Genomic DNA, 22,867 nt, shown 5'->3' with positions numbered 1-22,867 from the left:
TTGTCTCAAAACCACCAAGGCCGCTTCCATGGCTAAGAATGAATTGCATTTGCATGTCCCTGGCTAGTACAATATCTTAATTGCTAAAACACACCGGTTTCAATATAATTTGAGAATGACTTCCCACCAGTGTTTTTTCCCATTTGCACTTTATTGTGTGAACCCAGCTAATTGGGTTTGTGATTGCACAAGCATATCTTGGCAACCTTTAGTTTAATGTCACTATCCCCATGATGTTCCTTTCCTTTCTTCTCCAACCTATGAGGGAGATAGCCTTAAGATGCTTAGCCATTCTAGTTTTCCCCCTCTTTATTCCAACACTATCCAAAGATAAAATATTAAATCTGTTAAGTTTAGCTACTATTGGAGATAAGGCTGTGAAATGCAATGGCTAGGAAGAGGAAGAGGGAAAGTGTTCTCAGAGGAGAGCACCAATTTCCTGCTAATGTAACCTGGAAATATCTCAGAATAACTTTGCTTGTTGGATGGCAAACAGTCTACCTGGGAGAAAAGGGCCATCAGCTTTTTTACAAACAAGAGCACTGATGTGCTCAGAGTATGAGTTGGTGAAAACAGCACTGTATAGATAAACTATGGCTTGAATCTTCCTGCAACCTCTTAAAACCATGCATTACAATTGTCAGGCAAAGCAAGGTTTAACAGGTATTCTCAACTCTGTTATATTCATCCAGTCCTAGAGTTAGGTGACTATAGTAAGGGCCCAAGATGGGACTCCTGAAAATAATTAAGTATTTATTTCATATGGACTTCAACTTCAAAATTGCCAGGCTCCTGGATGCAAAACTAGTTGAACTAGTTAAGCTGCAGTGTGGATTCTTATGGGATATGACCACAATTGATTTAAAGCCTGTTCAAGGCAAAACAAGGCTGTCCATTTCCTCTGGACTAAAATTTCCTCCCAGGCATATAATTTATCTGATCAGAGGAGGACAGTTTGAGAAGAATTGTTGGATGCTAAAATCTTGTATTAGAATCCATCCCAGATTAACACACACACACACACACACATCAACTCTGCCAAATAAATCCAAGGGAATCAAAGCTGCAAAAGTGGATGGGGCCAGGCTATGAACTCTGCTGCTTGATGCCTCTTGAATTCACCCACACGCGCACACGCACCTGCTTGTCCACCTGCTATCAACTTGCTTGGGTAGCCAGATGTTGGCACACCCAGACTTTCAACCTGCCTTTCAGCGAAGTAGGCAACACTTTCCTGGGACCTTCCAAAGTTTGATCAATTCAAGAAGCAGAGAATCTAGGACTCTAGCAATAAAATTCCACATAAATCAATTATTACACATCGGGTAAAACTTTTTTGTCAAAGGGTCCCTCGGGTCTATGCTGAGAGTGGTAAGAGAGATACTGCAGCAACAATTACAGACTGCCCTCAATTCTTGGTCTGTATGGGCATAATAGGACTAATGGAACCTCACCAGTGCTCCAACCGGCCTCCTTTTCACTTTTTTTCTGGAAATAGGGGGGGAGGCATGGTAGATGTAATGGGGCTGAATTAATTCTCAGTTATGGATTGTGCTGATTATTCTGATTATTTTTTTTAAACTCTGAGTAATATGAATGCCCTCGTTCTCCAACAGGGTATAAATTTCCTGGTTGCACCTCAGGTTATCAATCGCAACAGAAACGTTAATATTAAATAATGTGAATATATTTTTTAAAACATGGAAAGATGTTGGGGTGGAGAGGCGCCTTTATAAATGTTATCTAGATACCATCTTTAATTTCCTTTTCAATGAGGCCATTGATTGATTGATTATGTGTGCTTTCAAGTCGGTGTGGACTCTTCCGGCCCACATAGATAATAGCCCTTCTTGAATTTATTCCTGAGCCGAAATAGATGTCGAAAAGCTGCGAGTTTCGAATACTGTAAACACCGGAAAAGGCAAGTCTCTTCGGTCCCCCCTCGAAGCCCGCTTTCTTGTGGGGCTCTTGTTGGCCAGCCTCGATTTTGTGTTCCCCCTAAAGAAAGGGGTCTCCTGAGCTGCGGATTTTGTCCCGGGTTTAAGGCTTTCCTCATCAATCTGATTTAATTTTGCAATTTGCAACGCAGTTGGGAGAGATCCCCCCAAACGGGATTTTCTGCAAATCCCACGCTTCCATGTGGCAGGGAAGCAGGAAAATATTCCCCTCCCCCCCACACACAAGTGTTTCCCTCCCCCTCAGACACCCTGCTCTCCTTGAAGTAAGTGGCGGATTAAGGCTCACTGGTGCCCTAAGCACTGACATCTTGGTGCCCCTCTTTTGTACATTCTGTACAAATCTTCATTGGGTTTTTTTCTTTCTTTCTCAACTTTGTGGTGCCCACTTTGGGGCTGGTGCCACAAGCACGTGTTTAGTCTGCTTAATGGTCTATACACCACTGCTTGAAGTGAATGTGAACTTTCTCATTTCCTTTTTAAAAAATCTAGCAAGAGATTTAAAGTTGGCATCCAGAAGCGCACTTAAACCTCTCGAGATCTACTTCTTCCACCGGCGCTGAAGGAGAAGCTGCCAATAGAAGCTGTTGGCTGGCCTCTTGGCATGGCAGGGGGGGGGGAATCCCGGGGGAGGTCATACGCTGACTGGAGAAATGGCAAATTGTCCCCCGAGTAGGTAGACGATCCTCACCGTAGAGAGCAACGTCTGGAGGTATCCTGCTCCTGATACTTGGAGAGCTGGCGGTGGACCTCAATCCACAAATCCTGCCAGAAGCGAGCCCGCATGTGGTCAAGCATCCCCTCGTCCACCCCCACCCCTCATTTAATGGTTTGTCGATTAAACAATGTCAAGTTCTGTCGCCCTGCCTTAGCTGGCGGGAGAAGGGGAGAGGAGGAGGAGGAGGAGGTGGTGGTGATGGTGGTGGTGGTGGTGGCATATGTCCATTGCGTTACCTCACACATACCTAGGGCCGTACCTGCTCCCCCCTCCTCCAAGAATTCGCTGTCTGGCTTGCGGTAGATGGATGAAGGGTAAGAGAGGGAGGGAGGGAGGCCTTGGTACTGGAGGTAAGGAGTCCTGGACCCGCATATCGCCGCTCAGCTACTGTTGCTCCTGGAAACCGAATAGCAGCACCCACGCCGGCGAGAGCCCGAAGGGGCGGAGTTCTCAGCATAGTCTGGTATCCCTCTCGGGCCTGGCGGGGCACCGAGCGGTGGCTCTCCGGCATCAGAGGCGCTTGGCGGAGAGACAATGGCAGCCAAGATGGCAGAAAGTCAATGGAGGAAGCGCCGGACGCCGTTGCTTCTGTACCCTTTGCAGCCTGGCTCTGGGAGCAAACTGCCCGCCGCTAAAGTGTTGTTACTGGTTGGCGGCAATGGGGAATTCGGATTCGTATCTGCTTTTCTCTCCACCCCCCACATTTTATCCTCAAAGCAGTTCTATGAGGTAATGGAAGAAAGACTATGCTAAGGCATTGGTTGAATCCCAATTTATTAATAAACCATAATTTGGTTCCTGCAATGACTAAATTATAAATAATTATGAACAAACCATGATACCTCAGTTCACAATCCACAGAATAATAAAACTGGTTTATAGATGGCAATATCTTGAGTTCACGAGACTGGAAAAGCCAAATTCAACAAACCCAGATTATATTTTAATCATGTTTGAACCAACATCCTGTGAATAGACCTTCTCATCATACTCTATCTGTGAATAACCTGAACTGAAATTGTTTATTCATCACTCTTATCAGGATTATCCCCACTACTGTTTAAGAGGTAGTTTAAGCCTCTGGGTCTGCGTGGCTCCTTTAAATTCCTCCTCAGCAGGATTTGAGTCAACATATCTGTCTTCTATTCACTAGCCAGTCCAGAATACCCGAAAGATGTATTTAGCTGTGCATTCATGGGATTTGGGAACACTGTGACACAGTCCTCAACTCTTTTTTTTTTAATCCCTTGCAAGGTAATGCAAGGCTTGCTCTGTAATTCTTCTTGCTCTTGCCTTGGATTCCTGTGCCCTCAACTACAGCAGAAATGCAGAAGAAATGCAACATGGTTTCCCATCCGCCTGAAGAATTATCCACATAAATCTCTGTCTGTCATTCTATCCAAGCTTCTTCAGTCCCAAACCCGGCAGCCAACACCATCACTTTGAAGGCACCCTCACTTTGAAGGCTTGGTGTGAAGAAATAAGGATGGCTTATATACAAATATGTGGAGAAGAGATTTTTCTAGCATTTGGCTGGATTGTAAACTTCTAAGGAGTCAGTCCATAAAGCCACAGAAATGGTCACTCATGCTTCTCCCCTTCCAAGGAGGGAGCAATATTGCGAGGTTCCTCTCCCAGACTTCTAAACATCAGTAGTTGGAAAAAGAAATCATATTTCACATACTAATCGGGATTCCAGAAATCCATCTTGAAAATAAGTCTCTAAGGGATTTAGAATATGGTTAGTTGCTGGAGAAAAAAATATTTGTAGCCTGTTGAAATGAGAGGTCAAAGACAATCAAGGATCCCCCACTTATCTTCTCTTTCCTTTGAGAATATATAAACGTCATGTTTAGTTTCCAAGCTGCAGAATTACATCGTTGCATTTTATTCTCTAGATAAAGAGTGCAAATGAAAAGTGCCTCGCTTCTGAAGAATATGTCCTATGGTGTAGTAGAATTTATTATTTCAATCCCATTGCATTTAAACATCATTAACTTAATGACGTAATTAATGAGTGGGAATTATAATTGAAAGTAGTGATCCATCGAACACACTCAGAACAAAAACCTCCCAATTTCCTTTAAATTTGTTGCAATCGAAATGTAATCGAAGGATTGCACATCCAAATTTTCAGCCAGCTCTAAAATTTAGCTATGAAAGAGGTTTCTCATTTTCAAATCTACCAGTCAATGAGGGATAAAAAAAGCATTAAAGTTACATGGCCCTGCAATCATCATCCTTTGGAAAGGTGACGCTGAGCAACAATAATCAAAGCAGTGCAAAATGGCGCTTCTACTTGCTGGATTAAAGATATAAAGGACAAAAGTCAATTTCGAGGGTAAGAAAAATCACAGTTCTCTTAGTTTCAAATGGCGCCTCCTTTGGTCCCCAAAATAATAGCCTTCTCCAACCTGAGGAGCTTCAGCGAAGGAGGGAGAGACCCAGCTTCCAAAAGGTTCAGCTCCCAGGATCACAAGGGCCCGCAGCTTTGTGAATGAAGTGCGGCGAGATTTGCCCCGTTCCACAGCAAATTGGCTGGACTTATGCCCGGAAGGACAAGCAGCACCGCCCGCCGAAATAGTCTCCATAGGAGATTTGGGGCATTCTGCTATCCCGTATTCAGATCGAGAAGGGACTAATTTCGTCGACGGTCAACTTTGATCTTTTGAGGTTCCTTCCTAGGAATTGCCAACCTATAACTAATGGAACTTTTATTTCTCTTTGTGGGTTTTGATATCTTTGGCGATGCTTTTTGTCGGAGCTGTAGAATGTGGGTTCACTTATGGTTTAAAATTCCTCCATCTGGATTAAAGAGGGAAAAAAAGAGGCATAATTCCGGGAAGGCAAAAAAAAAAAAATCGGTCAAAGAGCAAACAAGAAACAAGAAATAACACGACAGCTACTGCTATCTGGTCGCCTCCACCCCCTCCATCCCTCACCCGGCATCGGCCACTTTTCTGTTTTACCGACCCCAGTCCTTCCTACAAGGACTCCCAATACTTCCTACCACTTTCTAATTTGACGGCTGGAGGGTAGGAGCCAAAGGCAGGCGGCGGCGGTGCATTGCGCAGGCGCAAGATGGCTCCTCGGACTTTCTGTGCGGGACCAGGCGAAGTGAGTCGAGGGGGCGGCTGCTGGGAGTCCCGCCGACGAGGAAGCGCTGCCTTTTTTGCCGAAAGGAGGAAAGGCCGGCCGGGGCGCGGCCGATCAGCACCAACTTGAAACTCCTCCGCAGCCCCAGGAGTTGCTTGTCCAATCCTTGCCTCTCAGCTGAATCGAGACCTAACACAGCAGGGCGGCTTTCCAGGACAGGGAAAGTTTGGCCCAGCTGATTGAAGCACGATTGCTGCTTTTACCTAAGGATTCACAAATCAACCACGCGGTGGTTGAGGGAGGTGGCTTGTCCAACGACCCCTCCAAGCCAATTCCCAGAACATGTCAAAACAATGAGGTCCCACAGCTCAGCTAATTGTGCAAATTCGAATAAAGATCTATACGTTTACTGTATGGGCTGAGTTTGGATACAGGCTAAGAGACTGTCGTAGGTCGCTGCATGTGTTCTCTTTGTTCAGGAGGGGGTGTATGCCCCCGATGGTTTCTGGCTGCAAAAAAGGGCGAGGGGAGGAGGACCCCAGACTTCTGGGGCTCACGGGGCAGAGATTGTCTTCTCTGCAGGCCCCCAGGATGCTTGCTGTATGTTCATAAAACAATTCCTATCCAATTCAGAGATTGCCTTTTAACTGAAACGTTGTTTAGCCAATTAACCCAGTTTCGGTTTGGCGGGGCTCTCAAAACATAAAATAGTCTGGGGTTTATTATGTGTTTGTGAGGGATGTTCTATGAGTCTGCCAGTCAAGCTTTTTTCTTTTTTCCACTCCCATTGTTCTCCCTTGTTTTTTTAGGTTTTCCTTTGTCTTCTTGCTTCATTGTTTCTATTTCCTTTCCTTGTCTTTCTTTTCCTTGTCTTTCCTTTCCTTTCCCGTCTTATCTATTCTTTTCTCCACTCCTTTTTTTTCTTTCACAACTTTCTCCCTGTCCCCCTCGCATTTTTTTCAACCGAATGTGACCGCGCACAGATCTTTGTTGAATAGCGTTGGGCAGTAGAGATCAAATACAGGAGGTCTCCCTTGATGCTTGAGAGTACCTGAGTGAATTAGGTTTCAACTCTGAACCAAAAATAATTCCCTTCCAATTGAAAAACCAGATTAAAAAAAATCAAGTGACAGAAAGAGGAGGAGAGAATTAAACTGTGGAATAAAAGCAGAGTTCAGGGGGAAATGATTTCGATTTAGTAGGCAAAAGCCTTTGCCGGAAGAAAACGGCTCCAACCTTCCGCATGTGTGACAACGTCAAGATTATAACATAATTTTCCCAGAGTAATGGACGGCTGAACAGACTCAGGTAGAGGCTGGAGAGAATCAGCATCGCGTGCCTATCTAAACAGACAATTGTTTTCCTTTCTGGAGAAGAGAGTTAAGACCATCAGGAATGGAGCGTTTATTTAGATAATTATCCAGGTCGATGAGAAGGATTTATGCCCCCGATGATTTCTGGCTGCAAAAAAGAGCGAGGGGAGGAGGACCCCGGACTTCTGGGGCTCACGGGGTACTAAATTTAGGGCACTAAAGCAGAGGGAGTGGGAATGTCTAGAGGACACCTATTCCCTACACTCTGTTTCAAAATGACCTGGAGGACAAAAGGGCACCCCATCACCATCACTATGTAGCCTGAGTATCTTCCCCTCCTCGATTCTATTTGATCTTAAAAATGCAAGAGGATTCCAACCCACGTAGATGGGATTTAATTAAAAAGTGATGGATTTTCTAGCCAAGGAGTCCTAATCCTAAAATTTTTTAAATATGCTTCTCTCTCTGTTGGCCTCTGTCTCTCTGTCTCTCTATGTGTGTGTCTCTGTCCCCCCCCCCCACCTCTTTTATTTTATCTGAAAGTTTGGCAGTGGTTTTGGCTATGATAAGGGGAAAGCATTTTACATCTATACAAAAGCACCTATTTTCTTCTCTGGAACACTGGTTGATGCTTTTACCTGAAAACCTATGCTTATTTTGACAACTAGGTATTGTGAGAATATTTTGACTTTAAGTGACACATAACTAGTGCAAAGCTTTCTACAACGTAAGAACTTAAATGGCTTGAACTACAGCGCTGCGCAAGCCAGGTTCCAATGGGAGAGGATGGAAAATGCAACTGCATTTTATTTCCCCTTCATCCAGTATCCAGTCTGTACTGTTGGTTTTACATAACAGTTCAATACATTGAATTTGTGAGATCTTGCTGTAACAGCTTGCTGAGACTAAACACCCCTAAACTTACTTTTTGCCAAGTATACATACATGGGATTAGTTTTCTAAGGTTGGTTTCCTGAGGATAAATCTGCATTGGAGGTTTTACTGGAAATATAGTTGTGTGTGAATGTGTTTGTAGGCATATATCTTCAAATTCTTGAAAAACCTTGGTAAAACTGAGTTTAGAATTAACATTGATTCTGTTTCAGAAAAAAAATGGACTTCAAGAATAACAATTATATTCTTGAGATCTAACTTACATGAACCTGAATTATTAGGATAATTGGTCATTGCAGATATCAGTTAATTTGGCAGTAGGAATTTGCATGTCTGAAAGCTTGAAATGGCTGATCTTCCCTTGTTTCCAAGTCTGGGCTCTTACATTTCTTAAGGCATAATGTGGTTTGCCTGATTCTACCTTCCTGTAATCTGTAGCCAGACATTGTGGTTTGTAAATCAAGGTTTATGGCTTGACTTTTTTATCAAATCCTGCCAATTGTAAGTTATTCTGCAGACCATGATTAAACAACCATGGTGTCTTGTAATTTACATTTGAATTAGTGTAAATTACATCAACATGATTAGCAGCTTTAATTTGTTACAGACTATACATTCAAGCTGTGATATTAAATGCATGTGACAGAAACACATTTAGCTTAAATAGATGGGATCAGATTTCAGAAATATTTGTAATATGGATGCAATTTGCAGTAGTTATATCTTACAAAGAAATTGTAAATTTTACTACCACTGGTTTTTTTATGGCAAGGTTTGACTGTTAACTGGATCCATTTTTTGTCCTAAGATTTTGAGATTCAGCATTTGGTATTGTGTGCTAATCTTAAAAGCAAGAAGACTGTAAAGACCAATAATTTAGTCTCATTTGTGTATTTATAAAATCTTTATATTATTTTCCCCTTAAAATAACTGAGAATTTTCCAACAGTAATATATAACTGGGGAAAAAGACTTACTTTCAGTGACAAACCAAAATCCTTTTCATTAATAACAGAACAGAAAGGAATATGATCAAAACTACAAAGATACATATTTAAATGGATTGTTTCAGTAATTTACTATATGACTGTATGTTGATATCATTTGGGTTATATGAGAAAGACTTATAAGCATTTTATTTTCCTTGTTCAATTCATGTATGTATGTATGTATGTATGTATGTATGTATGTATGTATGTATATGTATGTACACACACACATACACACACACACCAATCATCAAGGATTATTTAGTTGCATGGAAGAGAATACGGTACATGTATCACTTCTCATGGGCTACTTCCATTTGGCCTTCTGTGAAAATAAATATGGTCTTTAATGAAGAATAAAATGAGTTTAATAAAGAAGAGCTATCCTATGAAATTCTAAGTCATATGTACTGTATCTACATAGTTCTTGATTTCTTTTAGCAGATGAAGAGAGGGGAATCTGAAACTTTATATCACAAGAAATCAACAGGTATATGTAAAAGTAATGATTTAATGAGTGTAAGCAAGACAAAGCATAGAATTGTGCTTTTTTCTTTTTCTTTTTGCAGACTGGAGACAACAAAATACTTAGCTACAATATCCCTGTACAAACATGAGACAATAGGCATATAGGATAAACACCCTCACAAATGTGTAACTGATGAGTGAAGAAGGTGCACATGAACGCACATACCACACATACATTTTAACCAAAGCAAAGCACAAACTGAAAGATATTGGAGATTCAAGAGACTTACAATTTCAAGCCTTCCTTTCCCACCCCCCCTCAAAAAAACCTGATACCTTCAGAAAACTATTTTGCAGAAAGGCTTCCAGGCAACTCATTTGTACCTGTTAATCCTTAACCAAGTTAGTACTGTACCATACACATACATATATATATTAAAACAAATTTAGTTAAAAAGCCTTCATCTGAATTAACTGATTTCTTTAGAAAGAATGAATGAAAAAGATTCCTGCATACTTTATGGCTTCTTATATGCATTCCTGTGCTTTTTGTTTCTGGGGTGGGGTGGGGGGAATCACACATTCCAATACTTTCTCCTATAAAAGGAATAAAATCAAGAATAAAATCGTTTCCATGTTCCTCCATTTTATCCTATGCTTCACTTGCCCTCTCCTCCTTGGGTGTTAGAGACAATTAATTACATTGGGCAAATGTAAAAATCCTGGGAAGCAGACAAGGCCCAAGAAGTCCTTTTGGTATTGTCAATTGCTTCCAAGTTAGCTGAGAAGGAAACTCGTTCTCCTGCTTTTATGGCAAAGAGCTGGTGGCTGTTTCAGCAGGGCTCCCCCTACACCTGTCCCACAAAGCATGTGAGGGGTGAGCCAATGGGGACTTAGCCACCTTCATTGATACTGCATGAAACACAATATTCTCTTTATAAATATATCATACAATACTGCTTCCTATTTTGTCATACACTAATATGGCGTTCTTCCACAAATTCATAATGCCATCAAAACCTTATAAAAAGAGCTTATCATGTTTTCTTTCACAATTTCTTTTTTCTTAAGCCAGCCAGTAAAATAAAAGGCAAAACCCGCTTTTAGGTATACAAGTATAAATCTGAACATAGAATGTCCTTCTTCTCTTCTATACCAATTTTTTCTTCTTCTGTTGTTTTCTGATCTTTCAATGGCTTTGGTGTTGCGCAGAAGTTGTGGATGCAAACTATACATCGAAATGGCTAATAAAGCAAATACATTGTTATTCACAGTGGTGTGGCTACATATATGCATCTTTTTATGCACATTCAGTCTGGCATTTATGCATTCCGAAGTAGAGAATGGGGAAAAAATAATTTGCTTTCAATGAGATCCCCCAAAACAGCAGAACCATAGTTCATAATCCAAAAGGTGTATTATGAAATTAATCTGGATTTACAAAACTTTCATTTGTGGTAGGCATCAATTTTCAGATTCCAAATTAAGAAACAGAACAATAATGGGAAGTCCGGAAAAAAACCCTCTTCAACTATTTGGATTGTTATCCTTTGTTTTTCCATGTTGCTAGTCCTTAAGAAACAGTTTGTTGTGGCGGTTGTTTAATATAAAAAAGGTTCATCTCTTGTCCTCCTATTTAATTTCCAATCTTTAGTCCTCTCTTATTAACCACCAGGCATAGACACGTGTGGAATTTGCAACTATAAAGCTTAATGGTGTGATATGATAGAGACATAGAGACTGGAGCAGAAGATAAGCCATAACCTTGGCATCCAGTCTTCAGAGTCACAAAGGAGAGTTTATGCCAGTCAGCCAGAAGAAGTTGTAGAACAACCATTGATGGATGCTTTCCGGGTTCTGTTGGTAAAGGAGGCATGGTGGTTACCACTTGGGCTGCCCCTGGTTCCATTCATAGTGCTAGAGATGTGGGGGAACTGGGGGTGGGGAGATTGCACCGGAGTGCTGGGGCTGAGCACGCAGGATGATGTGGAAGGAGCGCCTCCCATGGGGCTGCCAGCTTTTTCACTGCCAGAGTCACTTTCCAGGTCCCCACTGTTATGCAAGCCATCTCGCTGCTGACCCCCTATTTTCATTCTCTTGCAGGTTTGTCGCACACGGTACTTTAAAGGGAGGGGACCGTTCTGCCAAAGAGCCAAAGAAAGTCAGAAAGGAAACCCTTGTTAGAGTGTTTATTTTTGTTTCCCACCCCTCTGGCCCAACATGACCAAGACTTGGAAGGACTCTCAATATATTTACCCTTCTCCAAGTGTAAATGTAGGCTATATCCATTAGTGTGTAGTAGTCCTTCAAAGGCTCTTCTTCATACATGACATCAATCTAATAAAAGAAATGAAATCATACTTCATTTAACATGACATGGAAGTGTGAAAGACTATACAACTGCAATGTGGCATCTGTTGTACACCCTTAATCAAATATCACACATTTTATCTGAAATTCAGAAATACATTGACTCAGTTGAGAAGATATCTGCCTTTATATCAAAGGCTTAGAATATAATGATTCAGAGAGACCCTCTGAAATCCATTCCTGTAGGTCTTTTATCTAAAAATACTGCTGTTTAATTCCAAAAGTATATGTACCAATTCTTTTCAACAGACTTACAGTTTAAATAACTAAAACTGTTTTATGACAGTTCTTCCCCATCAATGTCCCTAGATCAAAAGTACCTGAAAAGCATTGGGTATGTCCATTTTGCTCCGGAGAAACTTCCTTAAGTGCATTACAGTCATTGCTGCAGGACAGCGTAAATATCTTTTGCTGTTTGCCTGGGAGGGGCATTTGATTGAGACAACATTCAAAATCTGATACTAATGTTTATTCCAATATAGTAGATAGAAAGAGATGGAAACATGGTTAAAACTAGCAGCATGAAAACTAAATATTCACTGGTGATCCAAAATCAATGAAGTAGAAAGCAAAATACATGCCCATCTGATTTTTCTTTTAGAATTTAATTCATACAATTTTTATTCTTTAAAATGCATACACTAAGGGAGGAAAATAGGAGGATGTTTTCTAATATAAAACTTATTTTTATCAGCCTTTTAAATGCCCTTGAATTGTAATTACTAAGAAGGTAGCTCATACTCTATAGAATAACTGACTCTAGTACTTACAGAAATAAAAATGAATATGGTTTTATTTTCTGAAAAAGAAATAAAAGTGTCAAAAAACCAACTAGCTACTCACCTCCTCTTTGGCTTTCTCCTTCTCGTTGCTTCCTTTCCTTTCAACTCTAGAAAAAGGACATATACTATTGTAGTAAAGAAAAATATATATGAATGTACTAACAAAGATAAGATTCTGCTTTTATAACTTACTTATTTTGGTCAAAGAACTCAATGGATAAGCTTATTATTTCATCATCTGTTATTATCCTTTTGTCTTCGTCTGCAACTTCTCCTCTATCTTCATTAGAGCCATTGGCAACTGCACAGAAATGTTTACAGTAACTAACATTTTAAAATTCAAATCAGAAAGAGTAAAGAAAACATCAATCATAAAATGAATGTGTTACTACTAAAATTATTTCTGTAAATAAATTTAAACAATTTTGAATGTATAAAAACATTTATTTGCTATGCAAAAGCACTGAAATGGTACATAAATTTTACAATCTCAGCTTCTGCTTAAAAGGTAATTCTTTATAAAATCATAAACTCAGAATCCTTTTTTTACCATCAGCAGATGGATGAGCAGCATAAAAATCTCTTCTTCTTTTCATTTCATCTGGGGAAAAACATATTTTTGTTACTTATCTCTTCCAATTTACATTCTATTACTACATTGGCTGTTCAATCTTACTTACTTACTTTTGAAAAGCCCTGGTACTAACTTGTACACAATGTCCTGGAGAGTTTTATCAGATCTGAAATATAAAATCTAATGTTAATATTTACAACTTTCCATAACCAAAAACAGCTTGGTTGAGAATTTTTAAACTTTAACCAGATTTGAATTGTTTTATATAAGTTTTTAGATCTATGCTATTAATCTACCTATATTTTTTGCATGGGTAAAAATATATCAAATTAAACTGTCACCATTGTAAAAATGTAACCATAAACAGAGCCAATGAAATGCAACTAAATAAAGATTTCTGAAAAGAGCTTAACTTTTGCATTTCTTTATTAATATTTTACATTTATAAAGATCAATGCTGGGAAAAAACAGGAAATTAATATGCACACTGTCAAGGAGAACAAATTGTAATTGTAAGTAGGAAAAGAAAGATAAAGGGGAATAAAGAAGGGCTTCTAATGTAGAAAAAGAAGCAAAATGACTATTGAAATGCAAGACAGATACTTATGGAAATAGTATCCTGAACTAACATTTTTTAAAGTTTTGCATTGGCAAGGAAGTTGCACCCAAAGAAATATAATATATGAAAAGACATAATCATGACATAAAGTATTTAGTTGTCTTTTTTCCTACCTTATGTTCAAAAGAGGCTTAGTTTTGTGAACTTGGACATCGCAAATGGGACAATACTTGCTGGTCTCCAAGTAATGTACAATACAAGTCTTACAGACTGCAAGAGAAAAAAATACAGAATTGTGCAGAAATAAGGTTACAAAGCAGAATCAAGGCATGGTTTTCAGCTGTTATTTCTAACCCAGACCCTAAATAAAGTTAGCTGTTGCTCAGCAAGAAAGAGCCATATGGCCAATGAAGGAATTCAGTCTTGGGGAGCAAACCTTGCTCCACCAGGGCCAAGGGAGGGGGGGGGCTGGCAGCGGGCCTCTTTCCCTGATGAGAAGCAACCAAGCAGGACTTACAGGAGTGCAGGCACTCGATGATCGTGGTAGCATCAATGAAATATCCTCCACAAATCACACACATGAGGTGGGGGTTGAGCTCCGTAATTTTGATGCGGGTGGTGCGATGCATTTTGGTTCAATGCGAGGAGACTCTGAAAGATGTACAAACAAAGAGAGCGCTTTAAACACCGTGGGGGAACTTCGGAGGCGCGGCCCAACACGATTCCCTCACTTCCCCGCGGCTAAAAGTTGGCCTTCTCTCGGGGAAGACAAACAATCAGGCCGAGGCGAGAAAAAGGAGGTGCGAAGCCGCCGAACCAAGAGCCTGGAAGCACATGGAAGCGGCAATAGTAGGAGTGGGGGTTCCTTCCAGAGGGCTGTGTCCAGGGACCACCTGCCCCTATCCCTGCGCGGCGATATTCAGAAGGGGAGTTGCCTGGGACGGGCGGAGGAGGCTCCTCGGGTATGACCCACAGGCCTTCAACCCCCCCACCCCCACCCTCAGCGCTACCGGAAAACCGCAGATCGGGATTGCGGAGGGGAGAACCGGTCAAGCGGGAGGCGGGGAAGTGATCCTACTGCAGGCGCGGACGTTGCTCTGGGCATTTCCGGCGAGAAGAGGGGGGTGGTGGCCGCGGTTGAGGCGGCGGCGAAGGAAGAAGCAAGCAAAGGAGGGGTGGCTGGGTGGGTGGCTGCTGGCGCGGTTGGGGCCCGCACCTCGGAACAACGGCTAGCAGGCGAGTAGCAGCGGACAGGATAAGACCCCAGGAACTGCTACGGCTGTTAGCCGCGTCGCCGACGCCAACCCAAGAGGCTCGGGACCGAGCCGTCTTCGGAACCATTCTAGCGAGGGGGTTGCTATAGCAACTTACACTTACACTTGGCATCCTGCCACCACCCGGAGCGCACCAGGGGAGAGGAGGCGGGGAGGGGCCAGGCTGGGAAGAGGTGGTTTCGAGAGGAAACGGGAGGGGGGTGCGCAGGGAACAGGAGGGCAACTTTGGAGTCTCGCCGCGGAAGAATGTCCAGTTTCTTGACAGGGATCAAGCAGGGGATGGCGGGGGAGAAGGACGGGCCGGGGGTACCGCTGTGGAAAGGAACCCGGTTCGTGTCCAGGGATGAAATCCGGGGGAAGGATCCTGGTCGGGTGTTACTGGCGAGGCCAAAATTCCCCTCGGAGCAGTCCAGTTGGGCGGGAGGACGCGTCGCAGGGAGAGAAAAGGAGAACGCCAAAAGCGGGCTGGCAGTAGGAGGCCTTGAGGGCGGCCCGAGTCAGCTCTGGAGTCGATGCCAGACCGAAAGCAAGAGGCTCCTCCAGGGGCTTTCGGTTTCTCTCGGGGCCTTCATCCACGTCGGCCACAGGCAAGAAAGTGGCCACTGTTTCTTCCCCTTCTCCGCCACGCGGCTCCTGTCCGCAGCGCGATACAACCTTATCGCCTTTTGGATCGCCAAGGCACGGAGTTAAAAGTTGGCCCCTTTCAGAGTGGTAGAGACTTTAAAGGAGCGCCAGCCTTTGCCGGATACAAGAGAGTCGTAGCACCCGTCGACATTTCGCTCCGGCAGTCCAAGCTTGCCAAGTCGCAGATCCACAGAAATGCTGCAAATGTATCGCGACTCTCGGGCTGCAGCCGGGAAGTGAAGAGAGCAAAGCAAAACTGTCTGAGGAAATCCTCACGCGGAGCATAACGCTCCACCGCCCGTCAAGGAAAAATTTACAGTGGGCGGGAAGGAAGTGGGGAGGTTGTGCTCAGCCGAAAGTTCGAACAGGTTTCATTCCCGCACCGCGCATCTTCCTTGTTCTGCTCTGAACGCACGGCAATCAAGGCAAAATATTCCGACGCTTCCCAAAGAGTCTCGAATTTCTGTCCGATGTTCCAAAAGGCGCGAGGATAGGTGGAAGAGGGATGGAGAGGAGACAACTTGGATCGTTCGCTACAAAACCAACTACCAAAACTTCACTTGTTCTATGTACCCCTTCCCCAAAATGGGGGAAAAAAGGAAAGGGAAGAAGAAACAGAGACGGAACGATGCCGTTGCTGCATGGAGTAAATTGCTATTTTTATCTTTTTTTGTGGGGGAGAGATATACAAGTTTGGAGTAGAAGGGGAAGGAGAGGTTCGATAACCTTAGCCGAGAACTGGGTGTTGGCAAGGAAAACCGGAGCCTCCACGCCTGGCCTCTCCTTCTGGTTCCAGAGCATTCTTCAGGACATGAATAAAGGATATACTTCTTCACCCCAACCCCTTAGAAGGTAATTGAAGTCCTCACCAGTACCATCATCACTATTGTGATAAAACACGTCTATCTGTTCAAATTAAGATGCAGTAAATCCAGGATACTTCAACCAAAAGGTAGACTAGAAAGGGTCGAGCAATTGAGTGGACTTAAATTCTTTCCCAAGCAGTGAGGCACAGAAGGAGGCAACTCAATTCATCAGAAGATACAAACACATGTTTCATTTCAGGGAAACAGAGCCTCTGCCTAAGTAGAAGAAAACTCAAATCAAGCGTGAAGCTTTGTTACTTAAAGCTTATTATTTATTACCTAAGTTAGCTCCCTCCTCCAGAATCCCCTTGGAGGTATCAATTGAATTCTTAAACCAACAATCCTGAATCAAAGCTACAGATGAGTGAAAGATGCCATCAACTCCCATGCACTCGTTTATATACACTCATAAACAAAACAGGTATCTCAAGTACCCAAAGTACTAATTTGGGATGGAGTAGGGGCTGTTATTCCCTCGTGTTATCTCCTGAAGTCTCCCACCTCCTTACAATAATGGTACACCTTTCTGTAGCCAAGACCCAATGACCTTTAACATCAGATGTTATATTTTATTTTCGCACACAGCCTTCCTAGGCATGTATCCAACCAGGAAAACAGGGACAGATAAAACCTATCATTCCCAGGTGAAGCTTGGCAGCTTTACATGGTCAACTTAGAAAATTATGGATAGTTGAGTGGATGGAATTAATAGGCTCTAGATACCTAAGGAGGCAATTCACCAAGACTACCTAAAATAACTAGGCTTGCAGAGGCAGATCTGTAATCTGGTCCACTATGCCTTGAATTGTCATTAGGTGCCCAGTTTTAAAGGTGAGCCCTGAATCATGAGTGACTCACTCAAAAGTATGGATCCATGGAGTCCCAGCCAAGAAAGAAATAGATATGTTTAGTATAATCCATATTTTCTCCAGATAAACTCCTTCATCTAGGGAATAGACCTCTCCAGTTAGTCTCCCCAAAGGCAGTTCCTTTCTGGATGGGTAAATGCTGAATTCATTGGGTGGGGAAGCACAGCACCAACTAACTGTAGTATTAAAAGATTAGTTCTAATTTACAGCGACCAGAGCAGAGAAATACACAGCTACACCAATCATTCTTTCCCTACACTTCAAAGTTATATATTTGGAATGCCAAGAAAGACCATTGGAAACAAACAAGCGTTGAATAGTGGGAGGCTAACAAAAACTCAAGGGGACGATGAGGAAGGCTTGTGAACCACATGGTTAACTTTCCATTTGGAGAGAAAGGTTACAGGGACAGAGATTGGATTAAGTGCCCCCGATTTATTTCCCACCAGGCATTAAAACAACAAAACCAGCTGAGCTGGAGCAGGGTCTACTTTATCAAGGCGGCGAGATTTTACACAAATCAAGTTTCCCACCCAGGCACTCTTAGAGCCAGGACCAAAGCCATCACATCTGGGACAACAAGACGTTTCAGTTAACTTAGCCTTATTCAACTTGGAAGGATGAGATATGTGAGGGAGAGGCGAAATCTTGGCTAAATAATAGAAAGCTGCAGTCGGAGTGCTTGCAAGTTCTATTAATTCAGCTCCCTCAATTATCCGCATGTTCAATCTGGATATAAGAACTCCGAGAAATAAACACGCGGTAACTTCTCTCATCAAAGCTAGATTTCCAGCGTCAACTTCTCTCCTCTCTTCCAAAGCCCGGGAGAAACTTCAGCATTTTAAGCACAAATGCGAAAGGGCACGCTAAGAGAGAACCGCCATCTTACCAAGCCATCTCACGCCACACAAGTGTTGGCCGAACTTAAGTTAATAACATTTCTCCGGAAACCTCCAACAGCTCAGCGAACCCTCCAGCGGGATCGCAACCCCCCCTGGAACCCATCCCTATAAAATGGGAGCGCTAGGTGGCTCCTGAACCCCCCGTCGACCCGTTTGTTTCGCAGGCGATCGCCATCCCGTGACCCAGGCAGCTCAAGATTGCACGAACGTCGCTCTTCAATCGAAATCTGCCTATAAACAAAGAGGGCTGGACTTGAATGGCCGGTCGCAACCGAAAATACAAACGTCCTCCTTCAGGGCTGTGCACCCAGGAGGGCTCTATGAACTAGCTCCGGTGGGAAGGGAACGAAAATTCGCAAAGGGTTGGTTGCGGAATGAAACCAAGCGCTTGGGTTGCTACTGCCGCCCGCTCCAGGCGCGCGCGCGAGGGACGAACCGTGTGTGCGTGTGGCTGGAGCCGAGACTGTCAGCGGTTTTCCCATACGGAGAGCATGGGGACACCGAAGCTCCCCCTCGCAGCCTTTCAAAAGCCCCCCCCTCCCCAAAACACGCCGCGAAGTCCCCATCACCCTCCGACCTCGGCTGGAAAGAGCGCCCCTGCACACCTACCCGCGGAAAGACGCTGCCGGGGGGCGACCAAAGCTGCCGGGAAAAGACAATGAAAGTTAAAAGTCGTTCAGCAGAAAATGAATGTGAGCCAAGCGGCCATCTTGAAACGAACTGCAGGCGCTGTCAGTTGCAATCAGCGTTTTGCTGCCGCCGTCGCTGTTGCCGTCCCCGCCGCGCCGATCTCCTTTTAGTTCCCGAAACAGCCGGGCGGTTCTCTTTCAGGTTCCCTGCGAGCCTGCTTGCCTTTCCCCTCCTCTTCCTTTCTGCGTCTTCTTTTCTCTCTCGCTCTTCTCTCCCCCCCCCCACCTCGCTCGCTCACCCTCCTCCCCACTCCTGGCTGGCTGCTCTCTCTCTCCTTCTTTAAAACACGCAGCTCCAGTGCTGGGCTCTTAAATTATTTCCAGCTCGTCTGGACTGCCACTCTTCCTCCTCCTCCACCACCACCAGCCCATTGTCTCTCCGACTTCCAAGCCCTCCTCCCGGCTCCGTCTATCGGTGCCCCCCTCCCCGCCCCGGTCTTGTGTTTTCCCTCTCCTGTCTTCCGGGGAGCTCTCTCTCTCTCCCTCCCTCCCTCTCTCTCTTCTCTCTCTCTCCACTTTCCTCTTTGTAAAAATAATGATAATATGGAGATATTTGAATTGTATCAGAGTTGCTGCTGTGGAAGGAGCAGGCGGGGAGGTGGAGGTAGTGGAGAAGCGGGTGGTGGTGGTGGAGGGAACGCAGCAATGAAGGCGCACAGTGGAAACTGACACCGTAGCCAAAATGGCTCAGAGTTCGCCCGCCCCGCCAGCGTCACGTGAGACTCCTCATTCCTTAAGGGTGGCCTGGGAATTAGTGTCGGTGTAGTCGGAGCCGTCAGCCTCCCTGTGACCCAATCCCGCGACTCGGACGCCTCCTCCCCCCTCCTGCGCCGCCCTCCCTTCCCCCTCCCCCTGCCCTCCGCCTGCTCTTCCGCCTCCCCCTCCTCCAGACACGCGCGCGCACACATACTTCGCTAGTCCTCCTTTTTTCCGCGGCACTCACGCGGCTGCCTGTTCCACCTCCTCCCGCTCTTCCTCCCCCCACCACACGCCTCGCGCACTCACTCACGCGCGCACAATGCCTTATTCCTTTCCTCTGCCCCCCTCGCCCGCTTCTAGCTTGCACACCTACCCCGCGCCACACGCACGCACGCACACACACACACACACACACACAGACACGGCGCTCATTCCTCTCACCAGATTTTACACGCCCTGTCACCTCGCGCGAGCAATCCCTTTCTCGCTGAACAAGGGCACGCAGAGATCTCCGTTTGCCCCCTTTCTCCCCTCTCTTGTTCTTTCCCAAATCAGCCCCTTTCATACAAAAACGTACCTCCACCCCCTTCTTTTAAAGGCGTAATAAAGTGACGGCAACCACAGACAGACCTTTGGCTTCGGTCTCTCCACCTCGAGCCTCTGCTACTGAAGCTGCTCTGATCCTTTCTCCTACAGCCTGCCTCTCCTTCGCGGCGCGCGCGCGCACTCTCACACACGCACACACACACACTCACACTGGCTCGCGCGCCACACGCACACACACTCACTCACTCACTCACACACACACAAACACTGACTGAAAAAGGTTGCCCACCATTTTAATAGTATTGTGTGGCATTCCAGTTTCCCCCGAGCCTCTCCTTTGCCCCCAGACCGACGGTTTGCTCTCGCCCTCACCTAGACTGTCCCATAACACTGACCTCGGTCGAGCGTTCTTCCTCCACCTTCCACGTCTTCCTGGGCACCTCAGTGCTAAGGCACCTCAGAAATGTTAGAGAGGCAGTCCAAATGGTGACTATAGAAGTTGGGCTGGTAACCGGCAGCTGAAACCGTCAATCCCGAGCCCTTCCACCTTCGCTCCTTTTTCCGTTAGAGCGGATTTTCCCGCTTTGGCATCCGGCCGCGGATTCCCAGGTGCGCGCGACTTCTCCAGCCCCGGCGCAGATCCCCCCACTCTTCTGGCTCAGCTCAGCACTACGCCTCCCTTTCCCCTAGTCCTTTACCTGGTCCAAGATCTCCGAGTCCTTTCTGTTCCTACTGAACCACACAACCTTTTCACGCTGGAGGGATTCGAGCTACTTTGACAGAACCAAACTCTCCCTTCTACATACATCTATCTTCTCCTGGGAGCGGTTTTTCTCCCCCTCCCCAAGTCCAAGCCCAGTCTCGTTTTTCCTCAGGTGCCTGTTTTCTTTTCCCTTCTCTTGCATACTACCTCATCCCTCTTCCCTCCTCCGTTTTTTGCCCCTTCTCAAAGTGCAGCGAACGAGTACTCTGGATTTTTTTCAGCCAATAAGGTCTAGCGTTTTATTTCACCGCCTCAAAAAAACTTCGCTCTTTTTATTTCCCCACTTTTTTTGTTGTGTTGAAATCCCTCGCAGAGATAACCTACTGCCACATCTACTCCCACATACCCGCCACCCCTCGTAAGCCCCATCCAGCCTCTAAAGGTGTCCTGGCACACATTTTCTCGGTAAAAAAATTCCTGCCTTTGGACACGCCTTCTCACTTCGCGCCTTCCTTCAGTGTATAGATTTAGTTCATCACAGAACTCTTGCACCTCGCGTCTCGTACAGCTGATTCTAGAAGACTTGTAGGTGAAGGCAGTCTTCCAAATTTCTCAGACATCTCTATACACCTTCGCAATTTCAGCTCACACAGTTGCCACACTTCACAAAGCCCGCTCCGTGGTCTTTGGTTGTCTGACACGCATTCTTGGCTACAAAATTTTCGTGTTCTTACATTTCCTTTGCTCTTTTAGCACATAGTAGAATCTAAGTAGAGGCACCAATTTTGAGAATAATTAGCGGTAGCATAGTCTAGCTAGTCTATTTGTCCTTTTGTGTCCATAAGAACCAACTAGAAGCTTTCCGAACCCCTCAAGATCTTTCAGTTTCTTCTGCCCAAGATTGAAGGACTAAGTTGTTAACACTATTGACCACCTTTTGAGAAGCAAGCAACCCTATAGGCATCCCCTTTTCTAGAAAGTTGGTTCATTTTGGACAACTCTTAGTCTCCACAATTCTAAGGTGCCACCATTGGAAATTGTGGGGCTCCTGACTGACACCATTTTCTTCCATCTTGGCAGATCTTCATGGGATGTATATTTAGGTTCCTGGGTAGATGAAGAATGGAATGTTATTATAGGAAGGAAGCCGGCATCAGAAAATGACCAAATGACAAAGAACTGTATTGGAGAACACTGGGATTAATCCACTTTTCTGAAAGATTTGCTGTCAAACTCACTTTGAAGTTAATAACCTGCCTTGTTCCTCCATGCCTGGCAAGCATCCTGACAAACACTATCATCCTGTTGTCAACCATTTACTTATATTAAAAGTATCATCTGCAACCAGCCATCCAAAAGAGACTCTAATGAAAAAGGACTTTTTTGATCCATATGAATGTGTTAATTTGGACACAATATTGCCACTCTGAGATCCTGCAGAGATCGGGAAACTGAAGACAATGGTTAAAAAATATCCTTATATTCATCTCCAGGAAAATGATGGAAAAGGAAAGGAAATATTCCTGGAAAGCATTATTTCACATGTGTCAAACCTCCACCAGAGAAGGAAATCCAGGTCAGGATCATGCTGTAGATTTCATTGTACAATTTTGTTCAATCCAAGATTTGATTAACTTTCAACTTCAGAACAACATATGCAGCAGTCAAACGGAAAAGTAGGTCCTACCACTTTTATAGACTTTCCCTGCCTTGTGTTTAGGTTGTGGGGGGGGGGGAGTATATAGGAACGGCTTAGCACTCTGAATAGAATGTAACTGGGACCACTATAAGGACTAGTTGTCGCTTGGTCACGATAGACCAGAAAATGTATTTCCTTAATAGTCTTTTCTGACCTGTCACTCTCCCTCAAATGTGTTGGAATTTCAGTCTCCACCATTCCCTGCAAACATATAGGCGGCTTGATATAAAATACAGCTGGAAGGCAACAATTTATGGAAAGCTGCCTAGCAAAATAGGA

At 44.3% G+C, this 22,867-nt stretch overlaps 1 protein-coding gene across 5 annotated transcripts; it reads right to left on the bottom strand.

Moving 5' to 3' along the window:
• Positions 1-9,457: 9,457 nt before the first annotated feature.
• LOC116522320 (polycomb complex protein BMI-1) lies at positions 9,458-21,173 on the bottom strand. 5 transcript variants are annotated; one of them, XM_032237178.1, is made up of 11 exons: positions 20,582-21,173; positions 18,862-18,894; positions 14,235-14,368; positions 13,891-13,987; positions 13,269-13,324; positions 13,135-13,185; positions 12,777-12,885; positions 12,646-12,691; positions 12,123-12,221; positions 11,689-11,769; positions 9,458-11,573 (listed from the first exon to the last, which is right to left on the bottom strand). In XM_032237178.1, the coding sequence occupies exons 3-11, from the start codon at positions 14,344-14,346 to the stop codon at positions 11,241-11,243; spliced, it is 984 nt and encodes a 327-aa protein (XP_032093069.1). In that variant the 5' UTR covers positions 14,347-14,368; positions 18,862-18,894; positions 20,582-21,173; the 3' UTR covers positions 9,458-11,240. The 5 variants fall into 5 exon arrangements, with proteins under 5 accessions (XP_032093069.1, XP_032093068.1, XP_032093071.1 ...); XM_032237177.1 differs by lacking the exon at positions 18,862-18,894; XM_032237180.1 differs by lacking the exons at positions 18,862-18,894; positions 20,582-21,173 and adding an exon at positions 20,271-20,575.
• Between the last annotated feature and the right edge of the window lie 1,694 nt (positions 21,174-22,867).

Source organism: Thamnophis elegans, chromosome Z (genome assembly GCF_009769535.1).
Source record: "Thamnophis elegans isolate rThaEle1 chromosome Z, rThaEle1.pri, whole genome shotgun sequence".
In the NCBI taxonomy this organism is placed as follows: Eukaryota; Metazoa; Chordata; class Lepidosauria; order Squamata; family Colubridae; genus Thamnophis; species Thamnophis elegans.
The sequence above is the reverse complement of the archived record's forward strand: the minus strand, read 5'-3'. Positions and strand labels throughout refer to the sequence as shown.

Coding starts and splice junctions, on each gene's coding strand:
- LOC116522320 (XM_032237178.1), bottom strand. CDS start 14,346: ATGCATCGCACCACCCGCATCAAAATTACGGAGCTCAACCCCCACCTC. Junction 12,692..12,776: donor GAGTTCTTTGACCAAAATAA/GTAAGTTATAAA, acceptor TCCTTTTTCTAG/AGTTGAAAGGAAAGGAAGCA. Junction 12,222..12,645: donor AGGAGAAAGCCAAAGAGGAG/GTGAGTAGCTAG, acceptor TGCCCCTCCCAG/GCAAACAGCAAAAGATATTT.